Source organism: Hibiscus syriacus, unplaced genomic scaffold, assembly GCF_006381635.1.
Source record: "Hibiscus syriacus cultivar Baekdansim isolate YM2019G1 unplaced genomic scaffold, ASM638163v2 tig00111342_pilon, whole genome shotgun sequence".
Lineage (NCBI taxonomy): Eukaryota > Viridiplantae > Streptophyta > Magnoliopsida > Malvales > Malvaceae > Hibiscus > Hibiscus syriacus.
In genome coordinates this window covers 1145486-1166382 of record NW_024063066.1, presented here as the reverse complement: position 1 = coordinate 1166382, position 20897 = coordinate 1145486, and the positions used below count along the sequence as shown (strand labels likewise).

The 20897-nt window shown below is 35.9% G+C and overlaps 3 protein-coding genes and 1 long non-coding RNA gene across 4 annotated transcripts; 2 read left to right on the top strand and 2 right to left on the bottom strand.

Moving 5' to 3' along the window:
* The first annotated feature begins 7188 nt into the window (after positions 1–7188).
* Positions 7189–11788, top strand: LOC120159135 (C2 domain-containing protein At1g53590-like). The gene is made up of 12 exons (XM_039169790.1): positions 7189–7545; positions 7662–7736; positions 8168–8311; positions 8601–8696; positions 8795–8923; positions 9131–9283; positions 9373–9414; positions 9566–9614; positions 9774–9866; positions 9948–10131; positions 10403–10526; positions 10659–11788. Exons 1-12 carry the CDS (start codon positions 7420–7422, stop codon positions 11760–11762), a joined length of 2319 nt encoding a protein of 772 aa, XP_039025721.1. The 5' UTR covers positions 7189–7419; the 3' UTR covers positions 11763–11788.
* A 2027-nt stretch (positions 11789–13815) lies between these two features.
* On the bottom strand, positions 13816–14615 carry LOC120159142. The gene is made up of 3 exons (XR_005519327.1): positions 14514–14615; positions 14320–14441; positions 13816–13847 (listed from the first exon to the last, which is right to left on the bottom strand). It is a non-coding gene; the product is annotated as an uncharacterized LOC120159142 (long non-coding RNA).
* Positions 14616–15108: 493 nt separating this feature from the next.
* Positions 15109–17440, top strand: LOC120159138 (persulfide dioxygenase ETHE1 homolog, mitochondrial-like). The gene is made up of 9 exons (XM_039169792.1): positions 15109–15524; positions 15602–15730; positions 15829–15936; positions 16275–16409; positions 16666–16707; positions 16785–16844; positions 16926–16979; positions 17065–17089; positions 17174–17440. The coding sequence occupies exons 1-9, from the start codon at positions 15264–15266 to the stop codon at positions 17263–17265; spliced, it is 906 nt and encodes a 301-aa protein (XP_039025723.1). The 5' UTR covers positions 15109–15263; the 3' UTR covers positions 17266–17440.
* A 414-nt stretch (positions 17441–17854) lies between these two features.
* Positions 17855–19206, bottom strand: LOC120159096 (receptor-like serine/threonine-protein kinase At1g78530). Its single transcript, XM_039169765.1, has 4 exons — positions 18732–19206; positions 18402–18656; positions 18175–18308; positions 17855–18063 (listed from the first exon to the last, which is right to left on the bottom strand). The coding sequence occupies exons 1-4, from the start codon at positions 19204–19206 to the stop codon at positions 17884–17886; spliced, it is 1044 nt and encodes a 347-aa protein (XP_039025696.1). The 3' UTR covers positions 17855–17883.
* Positions 19207–20897: the final 1691 nt, after the last annotated feature.

The window sequence follows — 20897 nt, the reverse complement described above, 5'->3', positions numbered from 1 at the left end:
GAGCAAAGGAAATAAGGAATAAAAGATTACATAAAATATGTTTTCATTCATTCAAACTCTAAAAATAGAATTGTGAGTACACTGTTTTATTTGTTTACAAATATACTATTCACCAACTGTCATTTCTTCTAACTACCTTAACTGTTTTATTCACTTAATGACTTTCATGCTTTGCACGTGACTTCCCTTAATTTTCTTTCCTTCCAAAATCCCTAATTATGGTCTTGTAATCCTCAACCCTTCATTCGCAGCCTCAATTCTCCTTTATTTACGATTTTCTTTTTCTCCTTCTACCATAACAGTATCCGCCCCAAGAAACGATCATTGTCCCCAAAGATCAAATTTTAGGAATTGCATGTGGAGAATTGAGTAATCCTCACAAGTATCGTTGGATTCGTCCATCGATCCAGTAGCTGTGTGACATGTCTATTCTCACGTTTAACAATTTGTTTTCCCAGAATCATCTGAGGGTATATCTTGAACTGACCATCAGATTCAACCGCAAGTGGAGTAGTAGAGGGCACGATTTACTGACCAATCTTTTTCTTCAACAAACTGGCGTGGAATACTAGATGGATTCTGCATGTGCCTGAGAAGTCGAGTCTATAAGCAACATTTCATATTCGTTTCAGAATATTGAAAGGTACATAAAACTTCGCAGCTAACTTTAAGTTTCTTCTTAGGGCTAAAGAAGTTTGTTTATATGGTTGTAACTTCAGGTAAATCTCTTCTCCTACTTCAAATTCTCATTCAGTTCTGTGTTTATCTTCATTCTGCTTCATACAGCTTTATGATGTTTGTAATTATTCTCAAATTATATTTCTTGCTTGCTCACAATCTGCCATTAAATCATTGGCATGTTGCACGTTTGACTCATTTTGCCATGTCATAAGGGGAGGTTTATAGACATATAATACATGAAATGGTGTTGTTTGTAGGGATGTGTGGTATGTAGTGTTATACCACCATTCAGCATGGGATAGCCACTTAGCCCATAATGTAGGTTTGTAAAGACAAAAGCCCCTGAGATATTATTCCAAGCATTGATTGACCCATTCCGTTTGACCATCGATTTCCTGATGGTAGGTTGTATTGTATAGTGGTTGTGTACCCAATAACTTCATGAATTCCTTCCAAAATAGACTAGTAAAAATTTATCCATGTTAGAGATGGCCATTTTAGGCTGACCATGTAATTTGAAAATGTGATCTAGATAAACTTTAGCAACATCTAGAGCAGTATAGGGGTGAGTCAAGGCTACAAAATGAGCATACTTTGTCAATTTATCTACCACAACCAGAATACAATTTTTCTTCAATGAAGGAGGAAGTACCTCAATAAAGTCCATGATTACCACTTACCAAGCCTGAGTAGGAATTGGAATAGGTTGTAATAAATTTGGTTTAGATATATGTTTCCCTTTTATTCTCTGACAAATATCACACTTCTGGACATAAGTAGTGAATTTTTTTTAGGCTAAGCCAATAGAAATGTTCTTTAAGTCTCTGGTAAGTAGCATGTATACCAAAATGGCAACCTTGTGGAGAGTCATACATAGCTTGCAGAATTTGAAGTCTTAGGTCTCACGTACTTCCCACACAAACTCTTGACTTGTATCTCAAAATATCATTTGCAAACCTTCAGTCTTCATGTAAGGTAGGATGTACAGTTAATCTTGTAACCCATTCAGCATCAATATCATCTCCCTCATAATTGTTTTCAAATTCCTCCACCCAAGTAGGTACAAAAGTTGTTACTCCTATCTGAAATAATTGACCTTGGTTCTCAAATTTTCTAGAAAGAGCATCAGCCACATTATTAGTATTACCTTTTTTGTATTGTATATTGTAATCCAAGTCCAACAACTTAGTTAACCCCCTCTTCTGAATTGTTGTAGTTAATTTATGTTCTAACAGAAATTTTAGTGGCTCATGTTCTGTTTTAATCACAAAAGGTCATCCTTCCAGGTAATGTCTCCACTTAGATACAACCAATAGGATAGCAAAATACTCTATCTCATAAATAGATAAGGCAACATGTCTAGAACTCAGGGCTTTACTTAAGTAAGAAATGGGCATGCCCTCCTGTGATAAGACAACACCCAATCTAGTACAGCTTGCATCAGTTTCTAAGTGAAAACACTTTGAAAAATTTGGAAGAACCAAAACAGGGGCTTCACACATTGCTTGTTTAAGGGATTCAAATGAATGTTTTGCTTCTGGAGACCATAAAAAACTTTCTTCAATAATTGAGTTAAGGGCTTATTGATAGCACCATAGTTTCTGATAAAATGTCTGTAATACCCAGTTAAGCCCAAAAATCCTCTAAGAGATTTCAAACTCTTAAGTATAAGCCAATATTTCATTGCAGCCACTTTGTTTGGATCTGTTGAAACTCCTTGAGCAGAAATTATATGTCCCAAATATTCAATTTGGGAATGTACAAAGAAACATTTAGACTACCTTGCAAATAATTTGTTGTCCTGTAATTTTTTTAAGACTAGCTGCAAGTGGTAGACATGATCTAACATAGTCTTACTATAAACCAGAATATCATCAAAGAAAACTAGGACGAAGTGCCTTAGATAAGGGTTAAACAATGTATTCATAAGAGATTGAAAGGCAGTTGGGGCATTGGTCAGCCCAAAAGGCATAACCTTGAATTCAAAATGACCATGATTAGTCCTGAATGCAATTTTGTATATGTCCTCATGTCTGATTTTGATTTGCCAATAACCTGATCTTAAGTCTATTTTAGAAAAATATACAACTCCATACAACTCATCTAAAAGATCTTTCACCACTGGAATAGGGAACTTATATTCTTTATAGTTTAACTATTGAGTTGCCTATAGTCCACATAAAATGCTACGTGCCATATTTTTTATTCACAAGTAAATAGGGGGATGCAAAAGGGCTTTTACTGGGTTGTATTTTTGAAGCAACCATCATATTTGCAATTTGTTTCTCCACTTCTACCTTCTAATGATGAGCAAATCTATGGGGCCTCAAATTCACTAGTGCAAACCCTGGTTTGAGTGTTATAGCATGATCATGAGTTCTTGTAAGAGGTAGTAGACTTTGTGGTTCAGTAAAAATAGATTGAAACTGCTGTAAAATTGGTTGAATTTGTTGAGGAACTTCAGTTGCATGTTTTTCTGTTATCATCATAAAAATATGGCCAATAAAATCACAATCTGTTGCAGTAATTTTGTTTAATGTGACTCTAGAAATTGCTTGCAACTCATTGGTGTCCTGTTGGCCTTTAATAACAATCTGCTCATTACCTTTGTGAAATGTTATTGTCATGTTGTTCAAAACCATCAAGATTGGACTGAAACATTTCAACCAGTCAACTCTAAGTACTATATCAGTTCCCTAACTGTAAAGCTCTGAAATCATAAGTAAAAGAATGGCCTTGCATAGACCATGTGACCTTGTTGCATTTTGATGAAGTAAATATGTGTTGCCCATTAGCAACTGTTATAGTTAAAAGATGAGTATTAACTATATACAGTTCTTATTTAGCCCATATAGGAGCCAAGAAACTATGAGTGCTGCCACAATCTAGCAAAAATATTTAGGGTTTTCCCATTCAACAACCCTTGAATTCTTAAGGTATTATGACTTGCACAACTTGTGATGGCATTGATAGAAATATGTAACTTATCATCCCCTTCAGTAGGACTATCTTCCATATGATCCATTAATTCCCCCTCTATTTGTTATGGCTCGTTCTCCTCAATGAAATTTAATTAACGATTCTTGCATTGATGGCCTCACATTTACTTGTCACCGCACTTAAAACACATATTATTCTGCCTCATATACTCTAATAAATTAGGTTTTATTGTTGTGCAGGAAGAGGTTTCGAGGATTGGGATGTGAATGATGATTTGGAAAAATTCGGTGAATTTGGGTAAGATTGATGTCTGGAATACATCTTCTATCTTTTGTTTTTATTTTCCAATGAAAGCTCATAAAGTTTAGCCTGTCTACTGGCTTTAGATACACTGTGAGGGTTAAAAGATTTTATCCTATGTTTAAGCTCTTCTTTCAAGCCACTGAGGAACATGAACACAAAAAAACTTTTTTTTTTGTAGAGTAGGGTTTTACATTAACATATAGGGTTGTAATTCCTCAAACTGATCTTGATATTCATCTACAATATCTTTTAACCAATTTACTAAAGTCTTCAATGATGTCAGGATATGACCTATCATTGAATCGATGACACATATCAGCCTCGAATTCATGTCAATGAACATGATGTTTCTGTAGGATGTAACCATCAAAATAAGTTGCTGCCCTACCTTGCAGATATATAGCAACAATTTCAACTCTTTGTTTATCAGGGACCCCAAACAAGTAAAAATACTTGTGACACTTTTGAACCCAACCCCGTGGATTTGTTCCATCAAAGAAAGGTAACTCAACCTTAGGTTTGTAAGCTAAGGAACTAGGGTTGTTAAAAGATCCTGCTTTCTCTTTTCTTATTGGCTCATATTTGAAAGGAGTTTGTTTCCCCTTTCTTTTTTCATCCATCTGGTTATCAATTCCACAATTTGGTTGAGAAGTTTGGATATCAAGAGGTTTAGATTGTAAAATACCAGGTTCGTCCATTTTTATAGGAAAAATGAGATTTATCATTGATAACAGTTGCCATCACATGTGTCTTTTTGAGTGTTTTAGGGTTATTAAAAGGTTGTATCATGTCACTATCAGCTGAAGATTGTTCTTGGTCACCATTTCTCCCTGTTAAGATTTTTAAAATATCTTCTACATAACCCTGATTTATGTGCATCCGATTTTTCAAGTTCGTGATGCGATCCTCCTGTGTTGTCTTCCACCTTTGAGGTTGAGTGTTATTTGTAGCTTGTTGCACTAAGACTAATAGTTCTTTAATCTTCTAATATAGGGTGGACAGATCTACAAATTCAGTCATGGTTTAGATTTTTATTGGCATAACCGATAGTCAGTTTGCTAGGATTGATGGCTCTGAATACCAATTTGTGATGATCAGAATATAAGAGAAATGAGAAGATGAGAACAAAGGAAAGAATAAAAGAAAGGAATACAGAAACCGTTCTTTCATTCATTCAAAATCTGAAAATAAATTTGTGAGTACACTGTTTTATTTGCTTACAATTATACTATTCACCAACTGCCATTTCTTCTAACTCCCTTAACAGTTCTATAGATCCTTTGTGGTTTGGGCTTGGTGCAGTGACTCAATTCCTCTCAATTCACTTAATGATTCATATGCCTAACAGTTGAATTCCCTTAATTTTTCTTTCCTTCCAAAACCCCCAATTATGGTCTTGTAAATCCTAACCCTTCATTCGCAACCCGAATCCCCTTTTCTTCACGATTTCCTTATTCTCCTTCCACCATAATATTTTAGTCGAGTCCCTTTGTATGGTATATGTAAATCACATATTAAAAACGATAATATATATATTGTATATGGTTATAAAATATTATTTAAATTGGAATAAAATAATGCAATAATATTGTAAATATTTACAATGAAATTTAAATAGAAACTCAAAAATTTGGCTCGACTCGACTCGAAAAAATTCAATTCAACAATGAGCTATAAAATAGGATTCGTCAACCCCAATAACTAGAAATTTTTTGACTAGACTCGATCGAACGTTCACCCCTGTATTTTAGTAACTAAACTTTTAACTTTTTTAAAATCATACCTAAAGTTTAGTTTTTTTATTTTAGTACCCCTTCAAAATTCAACGTTAAGTTTTGAAAAAAAAATTAAAAATTTAGGTACTAAAACGGACTAAACTGATAATTTAAGTACTAAACATGTGAAGTTTTTAATGACGGTATACTAAAATAAAACAAAAACTTAACATTAAGCATGATTTTTAAAAAAATTAAAAGTTTAAGGATTAAAACGGATAAAATTAATAATTTAGATATTAAAAATATATATATATATATATATATATATAGCATCGGGACGCGTAGCATACACGTGATGGAAACGTGGTAGAGAACCAAAGCTGAGGAGAAAACATTTAGAAAGAGACATTAACAAACAAATTAGTAAGAAACACAAAGATAATCCACGTGGATAAAGATCTTACCAAAAATGAAAATTATAATCGTTAGTTATATAAATCCGTGTACGTTTCGTGTATTATTAGTTCTATATCCACTGAATTTGACTATAATAAAAATTATTAATTTAAAATTATGCCATTTGAAAAGTTTAGATCATGAAATCATTAATGATTTAAAAATAATTATGAATTTTTATTCAAATCAGAAAAAATAAAATTATTCACGATTATAAGATAAACTTATTTTCATCAAAAAATTTAATTTACTTTAATTATAGTTTATAATATAGTAAATATTAAAATTTATGATTTAAATTCTGTATTTAATTTAATTTAAACCTCACCACACGAGATTAAAAAAATCCAATTGAACGCATAAGAGATAAAAAAAAAGTAAAAAAAAAAACTAAGAAGTTTATGTATTTAAAAAAAATGTAGTTTTCGTATTATTTTTTAGTGTGATTTTTAATTCATAGAATAAATTTAATATGATTTTTTGATCGATATTTTTCATTGTTGATTATTATGATGTTGACATAACAATTAAGGATGCTAACGTGGTGGTTTACGGTGCTGTCGGATAGTTTAAAGTGACATACTAACGTGACGGATGACATAGAATATGAGCTAAATTAATAACTCAAACATAAAAATAGATTGTTACGTTAATACCATAGATCGTCACGTCAACATTGTAAATTGACACACTAATACAATATTAATCAACAATAAAAAATATTTATCAAAAGATCATTTTATACTTATCTTTTAAATTATAAGATTATTTTAAAAAATAATACGAGAATCACGTTAATTTTTTTTAAATAAGCTGATACCTTTTGCTTAAAAAAATATCGACTTGATCTCTCAAGCTAATTATCCAATAAAATATTACCTCACAACAGTTTTACCAAAAAGAACACTTTCGCATTTCCCAATCGAAACTTGCTTAGGTTATTATACGATAGTGTTTCCCTGTAGAGGAAAACAATCAAACTACTCCAAACCATTTTTCAATCTCTAAATTACGTAATATTATAACTAATCCCATTTGTTAAAAAAAGAAAAAAGTAAATCAACTCTGATCATTGTATAAGATGGAAGTGTCTTACGAGTAAATACAACAACCGCCATTCCATTTGGATTACGCATTCATTTCAGACAAACCAAACCCACCCTTTGAATTCCAAGTCTTTGATTCAGATTCCTTTGGTTTTCCCAAATAAATTCTCCCTGAAAGTTCCCTTCTTTGTTTTTGATTTCATTAATGATAGAAAGAGGAGTGAAAAGTTGTGATTTTTGTTGAAGTGGGGTTTTCTTTTTCTTCGCTCTTTGAAATGGGTCTAATGGAGATTTCGATAATGCTTCACGTTGGATTAGTTTTGATGCTGCTTTGGATGCTTTCTCACTACAATCTTTGCCATCCACTTGCTTATTTAGTGTCTCTCATTTACCTCTATTTGGTAATTCATTCATATAGAAAAAAATTGAATCTTTTGTTTATTTTTGAACTTGGCTTGTACTTTTTTTGTTACGAAAATTCCTTTTATGTATATGTTCATTTCTTCGTTGATCAAAGGTTCATGAAAGCTATGTGACGAGATTGAGGAAGAAATTGGAGTTCGAGGAAAAAAGGCAAAGTTTTAGGAGAAGGGTGATTCTCAGTTTCTTTCTTCTTCTTCTTCTTCTTCTTTTTTGCTTTACTTTTTAAGTTTTCGAAAATATTGATTTATTCTGATTGTAATTGTATTATTCATCAGTCATTTTGAATGAATTTGTGCTTCGGGGTAATTCTGACTATTGTAGCAGATCTTCTTTTGTTCTTTAATGGAGGTTTTTCTTTCTTTGGTTGGTCGGAATGGTTACTTTTCTTGGTCAATTTTAGTCTTTTGGGTGTTGAGAAAATGTTTAGAATCAGCCTCTTCATGAAACCCCCTTTATTGAAAGAGGAAGAAGCACATGCTTTCCAACTTTTCTTATTCTCTTTGTGATGTGTACATAGGTAGATTCAAGCTTTAGATTCATGATTCTGATCTTGTAAAGTTTGTGCCTTTAATGCTTTGTTGGCCTTTCGTTTATTTCCAGGTGCTTTCGGATTCCGAATCTGTTCGGTGGTTAAACCATGCTGTTGAAAAGATGTGGCCTATTTGTATGGAACAGATTACATCACAGAAGATTCTGCTTCCTATCATACCTTGGTTCTTGGACAAGTACAAACCTTGGACTGCTGTAAGAATTTCACTTTCTTGGTACTTTCCGTTCTATTGACTAAAGATTGCGATATAGTAAAATGTTTGATTTAGGGAAAGAATTATGAACAGGTTGTTCTTCATTTGTGGTTTTGATTTCTGAATTATGCTATTCTTAGGGCATGAACAAAAATGTCCAGCGGTCTAATTGAAGAATAGTAATCTTAATACGTGCATTTGCTTCTGTGAAGTTATTTTCAATGACCAGCAGATGATAATACTCTTATCGACTTTGTGAATATTTCATTATGATACTTCTGTCCATGCAGGAAAATGCTGTGGTTCAGCACTTATATTTGGGAAGAAATCCACCTTTGTTCACGGATATGAGAGTTCTTCGCGAATGCTCCGATGATGACCACTTGGTACATGTTCTCGTAACCCTTCCCCGATGATAATCAGAGTGGCAATGATTTCTCATTTCGATTTTGGAGATAATAGAAGTTTCATTTTCTCATTGCAGGTACTGGAACTGGGAATGAATTTTCTCACAGCTGATGACATGAGTGCAATTCTTGCTGTGAAACTAAGGAAAAGACTGGGCGGAATGTCTGCAAAGTTGCATGTAACAGGCATGCATGTTGAAGGAAAGGTACCGATGAAAAACGAAATGGTTGTTTTTGCTATAGTATTAGCTATGTTGCCCATGGAAAGAGTTTATTGTCTCTCCTAAACAGTAGTACTGCCAAGGAATTTGCATCATGTCAGGTTGCATAGTTCCTATGCCCTATCCAGACCCCTGCAAGTGCTTATTTCTATTGACGTGACATAATTAATTGGAATTTATTCCATCTTTAAGGTTTTGATTGGGGTGAAATTTATCCGGAAGTGGCCTTTTCTTGGTCGTCTGAGAGTATGCTTTGCTGAGCCTCCATATTTCCAGATGACTGTGAAACCTATCTTACCGCATGGACTTGATGTTACCGAACTTCCAGGGATTGCTGGATGGCTTGTAATAACTCTATTTCCTTGATAAATCTTCAGCTTCTTATTTTAACATTTCTTCCTTTATCCTAATCGTATTGTGCATCCTCGTTTTAGGATAAACTTCTCTCGACAGCATTTGAGCAGACGCTTGTTGAGGTTGTTTTTTTTCCTTCTAAACTCCGTTGCCAACTATGTTCTATCTTATATTCTGCAAATGCATATTGCAGTCTTAGGATGTACTTACACGTTTAAGTTACCAGCAATTTGCTCTTCCGGTCTAAAGTTAAAATATTTGTTTCTTTTGCAGCCTAATATGCTGGTGGTTGATGTTGAGAAGTTTGCTTCACCCAGTTCAGGTAATTTGGTCATTAATTTCCCATGTTTCATTGTTCTTATATTTTACTTATAGCTCATTCGTAGGTCGTAAATTATTACAGATTAACTATTTTCACGAGTTAATATTTCATTGTTCTTATGACTTTTCTCATTCACCTTATCGTTCAATATATACCCAGAAAGCTGGTTTTCTGTCCATGAGAAGCAACCTATTGCTCATGCTAAGGTTGAAGTTATTGAAGCATCTGATATGAAACCTTCAGATTTAAATGGTTAGTTTCCGATCACGTTGCTTTATCTTTCTATCATATAATATCTGATTTTGCAATCGTTGATTGAATACAAATTTCCAGGATTGGCTGATCCATATGTGAAAGGGACACTTGGCCCTTATAGATTCAGGACTAAGACGCACAAGAAAACTTTGTCTCCGAAATGGCACGAGGAATTTATGATCCCTATCTGCTCTTGGGAGACACCTAATGTAATGGTTATAGAAGTTCAGGACAAAGACCATTTGTTTGATGACAGTCTCGGGTTCGTCTCTAAATATCTAAAATAACCATATGGCATATTGTGCAATCATGTTTAAATCGTCGAGCGGGATTTCCCTTTTTTGTACTCCTATTGTACAATTTTTAGGTCCATCTGCCCTTGCCGTTTTGTGCGCTACGTTAACAACCCTTTCTAGTAACTCATTAGTTTATCTTTGAACTAGCATCTGTTTAGCTTTTGTGATCGTGATATTTGGTGCCGCAACTTGTTGCTTTTCTCTTCTCATGGCATACTGATTTTTCTGTGTTTACAGTAATTGCTCGGTGAATGTTACCGAACTTAGGGGTGGTCAGAGACACGACATGTGGTTGCCTCTTCGAAATATTAAAATGGGAAGATTGCATCTTGCGATAACTGTGGTTGAAGATAATGCTAAGGTAATCTACTATATAATCCGCTGGTCGATAACGATAAGTAAGAACCAGAATGTTTTAATTTTCAATCTTTTGCATGAAACTACTATTATGAGTTAAAATCTGCAGAGAAACTAAAACTGAATCTGTGGACAGGTTACACAGGGAAGTGATGACGCGGACCACACGGTTCATGCTGAAACATTAAACAAGGAAGATATACAGGTCGCCTTTGCAACTAAAGATGCTGATAACGGTTTATTCTCACCTTCGTCTTCGCTTAAGTCTCCAACCCTGCCGGATCATTTAGAACCTATAGATGTTGAAGGACAACAAGAAACCGGGATATGGGTTCATCACCCTGGAAGTGAAGTGTCACAAACTTGGGAACCTAGGAAAGGGAAGGTTAGAAGCCTCGAGACGCAGATTCATCGAGTGCCTAACGGTTCTTTTGGCAGCACCATTTCAGCAGCAACCGGATCCATTAAAAGTGATGACAGCAGTTCTGAAGAAAATCCCAATTCGAAGAATCGAGTCAACATGATTAAGCAGGGTTTACGGAAGATTGGTTCTTTATTTCAGAGGAGTCCCAAAAGCGAGGGTTACTCGGGCAACCTCGAAGAGGTGGTTCCTTCTCCTCATGAAAACCTCAGAGCAGTTAATGACAAGGATGTTTTGGTGAAGTTTGTAGTTGATGACAATCTCTTGGCTGTCAAGGTTTCGAATGATGGAAGCTCGAGTCCCGGGGGAAGCAGTGCAGAGAGCCCTAGAAAAATGAAAGATATGGCAAAGAGTATTCTAAAACATGCTGGGAATTCCGCTGCTCATGGCATAAAACATGTTTTTTCTCGTAAAGGGTCGAAAAAATCTCGCAATCTATCAGCTGTGGAAGAACAAGAGTTCCCAATAGAGTCAGAATCCGACGACGACGACGATTCATTGTCATCCCCAGGAGTCAGGAGAATGCCGGTTCTTTCCAATCCCATATCCAGCGCCAGTGGAAACGACGGTACAAATGATCATCAGGAGCATGTCATTCAAGCAGATTCAAACAACCAGTTGAACCCTGAAACAAATGCCGAGGGACAAGTGGAGCAAACGAGTGTTGAAGGCCAAAATGGAGTGGATGAAGATGAAGCCGACCGTCCTGTTAAGCTAGCTAATGGAAGTAATGAGCCGCCCCGAAAACCGAATCCTTCCGAGGGGAACTCGGAATGTGAGAAAAAAGTAGAAAATCCTCAAACTGATACTGAAGTTTAGTTTCCACAAAGGCATGTGAATCCACTGATATGTTTAAAGACTTGAGTTTTGAAGAAGAGTGCCATGTTACGGCAATATAGAGTTTTAGGTGGATAAGAATACATATAGATCTGTTCCTTTTAAATCTCCAAGTTTGATTTCTCATCTCTGTTATACAAATCCGTGTAAACTACCAAAATGAAAACAGTTTGTACATGATGAGCAACACCTAGAGCAGTTTTCCTTAAAGTTCAAACCTTTGAGCACCTTGTTTAATAATTTATCAAAATTTCAAGGCTCAAACTTGGCCTAATATGCAATATAAAATAGGGTAAAATATAAAAATAGTCCCTGAATTTTTAGGGTGCTTGTATTTTGGTCACCCAACTTTTATAACTTGTAATACAATCATTGAACTTTTAGTTCATTTTCAATAAGATCTTTGCCATTACCTTCCTAGTTAGGGCTGATGTGACACGTTACCTCTGTAAACTCTTCTTCTTCTTCTCCTTCTTCAACAAAAATTAATTAAATACAAAAACCCAAACAATATATACATAAAATAGTTAGTAAAAACATTGTAGTTTACAAACCCATGATCTTCTTTGACGACAACCAATGATAGAAACAATGGAGCAGGATGGATGTTTGATGATCATAGCGGCACACTTGCTGTACCTCCTGGTGGTACGGCTGACTTGAAGGTCACATACGCGTCCGAAGGGTGGAAGTTTAAATGCAAGAGTTTTGGAGGCAACACATACTACATCAGTGGCTCTGGGTGGACTTGTTTCTTCAATTGGGCGGGGGAGAGAGCTAGGGTCACTCTTTATTCCAAAGAAGACGGCGAGGACTTTCACCGTATCCATGTGAAGAAGCAGGGAGCTTGATCGAGTATGGATGCTATTTGTGGGATTGAAGTCTTATATTTCTTCTTTTATTTCATAGGTAAATCATGCATGTTTCTGCGATTTGCAGCTTTGTTTTGTTAAGGCAGGCGGCATTCTGCTGCATTGTCATTTGTCAAGGTATTGTATTCCTTGAGGTTATCAATGAAATGTTTATTGGTTCTGTTCTATTACAAGCAGCTTCAATGTGAAATGGAGCAAATATTCAAATCTGAATCTCTTTAATTTAACTCAAACCGTAAACACGGAGTTTACTCGAAACAGAATAACAGATCGCCTTATCATTCCCGGTGTTAAGGCTTTCTCTTTAGCCATGGATGTATTGATGATCCAAAGTATGTATGCAAAAGGCTACATGAACAACTTCCAAGATCTCGGGTATAACATTTTCTTGTTTACTTGCTTATTAAGCACGGCCAAAACAAGGAATCAGCCACCTATGCCCCCATAATCTCTGTGGTTTACCGAGGCATCAATCCAATATCCACTAATCTTTACATGGGAGAGTTTCTTAGTCAAATTTCAAGGCATTACTGCCCGAAACGAGGAGTGGTCTGAGCAGTAGAAAACTTACATTCCTTGTCAGCGAAACACCATTCGAAATCATGAACATTTTTTTGATTGGGTGTGGATGATCGAACAGGACACGGAAGGGGCGATGATACTGTCTGGTATGGCAATTCATCCCCACATTCTGATAATGCATTGAAGTTGAACCTACGTGACCTTGATCTTGTCTTCAATGTATCGACTTTGACAATTTTGGGGCTGTCATCTCATGCATTGGTTTCCATTGATGCAAACAAAAGTATGTATGCAAAAGGCTACATGAACAACTTCCAAGTTCTCGGGTATAACATTTTCTTGTTTACTTGCTTATTAAGCAGGTCAAAACAAGGAATCGGGTACCTATGCCCCCATAATCTCTGTGGTTTGCCGAGGCATCAAGCCAATATTCACTAATCTTTACATGGGAGAGTTTCTTAGTCAAATTTCAAGGCATTACTGCCCGAAACGAGGAGTGGTCTGAGCAGTAGAAAACTTACATTCCTTGTCAGCAAAACACCATTCGAAATCATGAACATTTTTTTGATCGAGTGTGGATGATCGAACAGGACACGGAAGGGGCGATGATATTGTCTGGTATGGCAATTCATCCCCACATTCTGATAATGCATTGAGGTTGAACCTACGTGACCTTGATCTTGTCTTCAATGTATCGACTTTGACAATTTTGGGGCTGTCATCTCATGCATTGGTTTCCATTGATGCAAACAAAAGTATGTATGCAAAAGGCTACATGAACAACTTCCAAGTTCTCGGGTATAACATTTTCTTGTTTACTTGCTTATTAAGCAGGTCAAAACAAGGAATCGGGTACCTATGCCCCCATAATCTCTGTGGTTTGCCGAGGCATCAAGCCAATATTCACTAATCTTTACATGGGAGAGTTTCTTAGTCAAATTTCAAGGCATTACTGCCCGAAACGAGGAGTGGTCTGAGCAGTAGAAAACTTACATTCCTTGTCAGCGAAACACCATTCGAAATCATGAACATTTTTTTGATTGGGTGTGGATGATCGAACAGGACACGGAAGGGGCGATGATACTGTCTGGTATGGCAATTCATCCCCACATTCTGATAATGCATTGAAGTTGAACCTACGTGACCTTGATCTTGTCTTCAATGTATCGACTTTGACAATTTTGGGGCTGTCATCACATGCATTGGTTTCCATTGATGCAAACAGTCTATTGCAGTGAATTTCACTTCTTGGTTCATCAAATCGTTCCTGAAAACGAAAAAAGAACACCAATATAACCAAATATTGAGTGACGGAAACGGATCGACAAATGGTGCTTACAAAGGATTTCCGGTTCCTGTTTTCGAGACAATACGAATTCTCCTTGTTGAAGGAGCGACGAATCCGCTGAGAACGAACTGATGTTTGTCCTCTTAGAAGAGCATGCATACTCTTCTAAGAGGAGATGCCCTGTTTCTTACAAGAAAGCCTCTAACCAGAGCTTGTAATCGAACCAGCCCTTTCAAAGCTCTAAGTGCTTTCCGAGACTCAGAACAATACGACGGGTTTGTAACTACAGTTATTTTACTCACTATATTATGTATATATTGCTTGGGTTTTTATATTTGATTAAATTTTTGTAGAAGAAGAAGAGGAGGAGGAGGAGTTGACGGAGGTAACTTGTCATGTCAGCTCTAACTAACGGAAGGTAACGGCAATGACCTTGCTAAAAACGAACTAATAGTCCGATGACTGTACTGTAAGTTTTACAAGTTAGGTGACCAAAATGCAATAACCCTAAACATTTGGGAACTAATTTTATATTTATTATTAAAAAATATTATTTTAATGAGTCCACGGTTTCTCCAGCAAACAGAAAAAGAGCAATATTGTGAAAACGACGTTTAACGAATGGAGGATGACAGATAAAAATCCCTGCTTTGCTTTCCAACGCAGACAACCACTCGAAGATAACATTAAAAAACGACACTTGAAGATGTTGTCCAACTTATTAAGCTTTGATCTAATCGTTTCCCAATCTCATTCTTTATTTTAAAAGAAACCCATTACCCTCATATAGCGGAATTGACAATGCTGAGCTTTGGTTTCATGAGATCAACAGCTATTCGATTCTCTCCTTTTATTATTAATCATCCTTCTTCTCCTTCTTCTTGTTTCAGTTTCTCTCCAAAGAAAACCATCGCTTTTGCTCTACGGTCACAAATGGGGTCTTTCACAACGTTATCCCAATCATCATCTTCGAAGCTTTTGTTTCGGCAGCTGTTCGAGAAAGAATCCTCTACTTACACTTACCTCCTTGCTGATTTCTCTCACCCTGATAAACCAGCACTTGTAAGTGTTTGTTTCCCCTGAAAATAAACCCTGGGTTTTGATTAGTATTTGATGTGATGTGATGATATGATGTGCAGTTGATTGACCCTGTAGACAAGAATGTTGATAGAGATTTGAGTTTGGTTAGAGAATTGGGGCTGAAGCTTATATATGCCATGAACACTCATGTTCATGCTGATCATATCACTGGAACTGGCCTCATCAAGGTTTTCCCTATTGTTGCTTAGATTGTTTCCTATTTCAGATTCTATATATTCTGGGTTTTTTGTTTTGTTTTGTGTATGAATGTGTTTGATTCTTTTAGGGCAAGGTGACTGGTGTGAAATCTGTTATTTCAAGAGCGAGTGGTTCCAAGGCTGATGTTTTTGTTGAACCTGGTGATAAAATCTCTTTTGGCAATCTATTTCTTGAGGTAGGCCTGTGTTGTGTATGCAAACATGCTGTTCTGTCAGTTTTTTTGTATGGGTTTTTTGAATAGTTCTGGAGAATATAGCTTTGGTGTTTGGGTGGTTTACTGGTTTACATATTGTCGGTCAACTCGACGAACTCGAAATATTTTTCACTCGACTTACTAAGGAAGGCCTTCACTGTTATAAACATTATATGCGTAACTCTTATAGAATGAGAAACATATGAGCCAACTGAATCGGATAATCCGTTAGTGAGAGAATCATGATTCTTTATGAACTTGGATAAGTTGTATGGCAAGTGTAGCTTGTATGTTTCCTTTTATGACATGAATACTTGCAGGTTCGTGCCACGCCTGGTCATACCGCGGGTTGTGTTACCTATGTCACGGGAGATGGACCCGATCAACCTCACCCGAGGATGGCTTTCACAGGAGATGCCCTGTTGATAAGGGGGTGTGGGAGGACAGATTTTCAGGTATAATGTCTCGAAAATGTTATCTTGCCTAGATGCAATAGGACCGATGTGTAGATATCCAATAGGAATCCTGCTCTCCGTTATCCGTTTGTCTAGTCTTCCACATATCAATGCTTGCCTTGTTATTGTGACTGCACATATATGGTAGTAGCGTTTTTTTTTTCGTTCTCAACCTTCATGGTAAATTACTCGGTAATGGAATCATTGTTCCGAGGTTCAGCAGGCATTGACTGGTACAAATTAACTCCTTTTGCAGGGTGGAAGTTCAGAGCAACTCTACAATTCAGTGCATTCACAGGTAAAGGACATGGGATTTCTTATGGAATTGTCGAAATTCGAATATAAGATATAGACATATTTGTTTCATGGTCCCAGATTTTCACATTGCCCAAGGAGACGTTGCTATATCCAGCCCATGACTACAAAGGATTCACAGTAGGACTATAACTTAATCCTTCTCATTTCATACACACATACATAAATTATTATTGATTATATAAAACCCGTTGCTTATAGGTAACCACTGTCGGAGAGGAGATGGTGTATAATCCGCGCTTGACGAAGGATGAGGTATTCCTTCTGGCACGATCCATCGTCCCTTTTCTCGTTTTTTTCATGGATTTGATGATGTTATCTGTTGAATACCCTTTTGCAGGAAACTTTCAGAAGCATCATGCAAAGTAAGTCGATGCTCAATCAATCCAATCTGTAGGCGGTTTCGGATCGTCGGTCCTAACGTCTCTGTTTTTCTGTTGGTGCAACAGATCTAAACTTGGCATACCCTAAGATGATTGATGTTGCAGTGCCAGCAAATATGGTCTGTGGGTTGCAAGATTTGGAACCTAAAACCAACTAAGGCTTTGCTGGAGCATCGATAGGTGCACGGATTTCGTTTGGAGCATGATTCTTGATCCTGATATCAGTGAATATGCTAAATAAATGGCTACACATGCCTGCTTGATTGCAGAGAATCAATGTATAAACATTATATAATGTTGTGAGCATGCAATATTGTCATTTTTCCCACTGCATTTAAACTTGTGTTCTTCATGTAAACCTGATAGGTATATTGATCCATATCTTTTATGATGGAGCTATCATGTTTTTGTCAAAATTATGCCATTTTGATATACGTATTTGTTTTTTGGGTAAATCACGTATTTAATATTTAAACTATCAGTTTTGATCCGTTTTAGTACCTTAACTTTCTATTTTTTCAAAATCATACATAACTATATTTAGTTTTGTATAAAATATCTAGGATAAACTATATTAATAGTCATCGATCTATTACTTTTCTCCTATTTTAGTCACTGAAAATGGTGTTTTAAGCCCCTCGGATTCCCACTATTTGTACAAAGAACCACAAGTGAAACTATAAGTGAATCTAAATTGTCTACGATCATTCAATCCAAAACAAGGGAAAGGAAGGATAAAAAATGATGAACAACATTAAAAATCAGTTACAGATTTCTCAGACTTTGATCTGCTCCAACATTTTTACAACCTCAGCCATTGTTGGTCTATTGGAAGGATCAGTTTGAAGGCACATCAGTGCTATGTTGAATGTAATGTTAATCTCTTCACCAGGACAACAACCTAAGTTACTGTCGACCACATATTCTTGCTTCCTTTCTTCAACAACTCCCTTTACCTGTTGTAATATTGATTGAAATCAATTATATATTTGGTGAAATCGATGATCGATCCCGTTTTTTTAAAGTTAATCCTTGAACTAAAAGTTGATGAAACTAGAGAAAGTTACCCATGTCACAAGCTTTGTTCCTTCCTCAATAAATGCTTCATCCATCGGTTTCTTTCCGGTTAAAAGTTCGAGCAAAACTACTCCGAAACTATAAACATCACCCTTTGCCGTTGCTCTTCCGGTATCGAAATATTCTGCAGAAAAATAGAGGCAGTTTCGATGTAACTATCGAGCAATCAAACAGATAAGATGAGAAGAATGTCTGCAAATGTTGTTTTGTCATGAACCTGGGGCTAAATATCCAAAGGTTCCAGCGACAAATGTTGAAACATGAGTCTTGTCTGGTTCCATCAATGTGGCTAGCCCGAAATCGGAGACTTGAGCCTCCATGTTCCGGTCGAGAAGTATGTTGCTCGATTTTATATCCCTGTGGATTATGTGAGGGATACAATCATGGTGAAGATATGCTATTCCTCTTGCAGCACCAAGTGCTATTTTAGACCTTGTTGGCCAATCCAAAACCTTCTTGTCCATTGATTTACCTGCATCATGGTTCAATCCAACATTATCATCAAATTTAGACCCCATAAGAAGTGAAGAAATAATGTGTGCATTACCATGAAGAACAGAATCCAAACTTCCATTAGGCATGAGCTCATAGATAAGAAGATTGTAGTGAGGGTTGGTGTAGTATCCGTGAAGAGTTACGATGTTGCGGTGCTTGATATCGGCCATGGCTTCCAATTCTCTCTCGAATCCTGTATCTCTATCTGCAGTTCCTCTGCTGAGCCTCTTGACGGCAAAGGCCATGGTCTCGTTTATCGTTAACCGGTAAACCGTACCGTACCCGCCGGTGCCGATGATGTCGTTGTTGGTTAATTTCAATGTGCACTTCAAGAACGCATCGGATGTTAGTGACCGCAACAATGGTGATCTGAACATCACCATCTTTCCACCCGAGAAGCCTTGCTCATGAATGGCGTTCTTTCTTTTCCATCGCTTGTACAGGAGGATCATAAGAACGGTCTTCGATATGATGAAGACTACGCAGCATATGGTGATGTAGAAGGCTAATCCCAGATAATTTGCCATTTTTGTTTCTCTGCAGCAAACTTGAAAATTGAAAGTTCAAATCACCATTGACAGCAACCAAGGTGCACGGAGAAGCAAACAAATCAAAAAGTGAGGATCAAAATGGCAAAACTAAAATGAGTTCATGGCCAAAAATTTCAGCTAAACTCTGCAATTTCATCCTTACCAACAACATCTCCCTGTAGTGTCAATCATTGTTATAAGACAACAAATTGGAACATGGCGCAGTGAAAATTATATGAAAAGTGTGAAGTAGATGAACTTGCCAGAAATACTCTTGAAGAAGGTTGATAGATTCTTGTAATGGAGTATCAGTTGGACCCAGAAATCAAAGTGAAACCGACAAATGAAAAGTTAAAAAATAGCGCTTAATTGCTTATTCAACACTTTTGTGTTTTTCTTTGACATTTAAGTTTGTTGCATGTCAAACATCTTCCCTTTCTCGTGGAGTAAAAGGCTACGTTTCTCAAGAATATTGAATGGCCACGTCATATGCATATGTGGCAGTCACTGATGACAACACGTTTCCAAATCTTGCATGAATCATGTGTGGAAACAGATATTTGGCTTCACTTTTTGTTTTGGTCATCATCATCCCTTTGTACCAATTCTAACCAATCAATGGAAAAAAAAGCAGCAAATACAATAAAACTGGATTTAGCCAAACTGGGAAGGGAAAGCTATTTTTTTATTAAGCTAAAATTATCGTAAAATAATAAATATTTTAGATATTTCCAATCATTTAACAATAAATATTTATTATTTTTAGAATGTAAATTGATCATGTGAAAGTGTGGGCTGTCGCCATAGATCTTGCGCCACCTGTCGTTTCACTATTAATGTGGGGAGTTGGGAATTTCCATGTTAAGCCAATAGGATGTATTATTATCCATCTGTGCTTGATGAAAGAAAGTAAATGCAATGCTGTCAAGGCAAAGAGTTAGTTAGGTGATTTTTGTTGTTCAACTTTTGATCCATGAAAGTCGTCTTTTTTCTTGGGAAATCTCACGACATTCTAATATATCCGAAATTATTATTAGTCGGAGTTTTATTAGGTTTGTTAATATATCCAATAAAATATTATTTAAAATATTATTTTTTTTACCGAAAATATTAATATAATCACTTAACCAAAAATGTTAAAAGACATAAAAAAAAATTTCTCTTTCAAAAAATGAGACTACCTTTTTCACATTGGTGTTTCATAGATGGTAGGTTTGGATGGGACTGCAAAAGGTCAAATATTTGTATTTGTATAGAGATAATTGCATAAACAGTATGTCTTCATTTTTAAATTAATTCTTAAAATTTTAAAACATTTTATATTACTTTTCAAATTATTAATGTCATTCTATTTTGTTTATTTTATTAACCATATATAGCAAGCTACTCGAGATAGACTTAATCAATGTTCGATAAATACTCGGATCGAATGGACTCGACTCGTGTTTTTAACGAGCCGAAACGAGCTACTCGATATTCGACTAGAAAAGATAATATATTAAGATTTTATTAATAATATTAATATTTATGTATTAATTTTTTTTAAAAAAATACAGTAAGATTTTCATATATTTAAGGTTCATGTTCGAGTTTGAGTTTGAGGCTTCAATCGAGTTAAGTTTAAGAATTTTTTCCATTTCGAGCCTTTTCGAGCTGTTCAGGAGCTTCAGTTCAGGATTTCGAGTTCG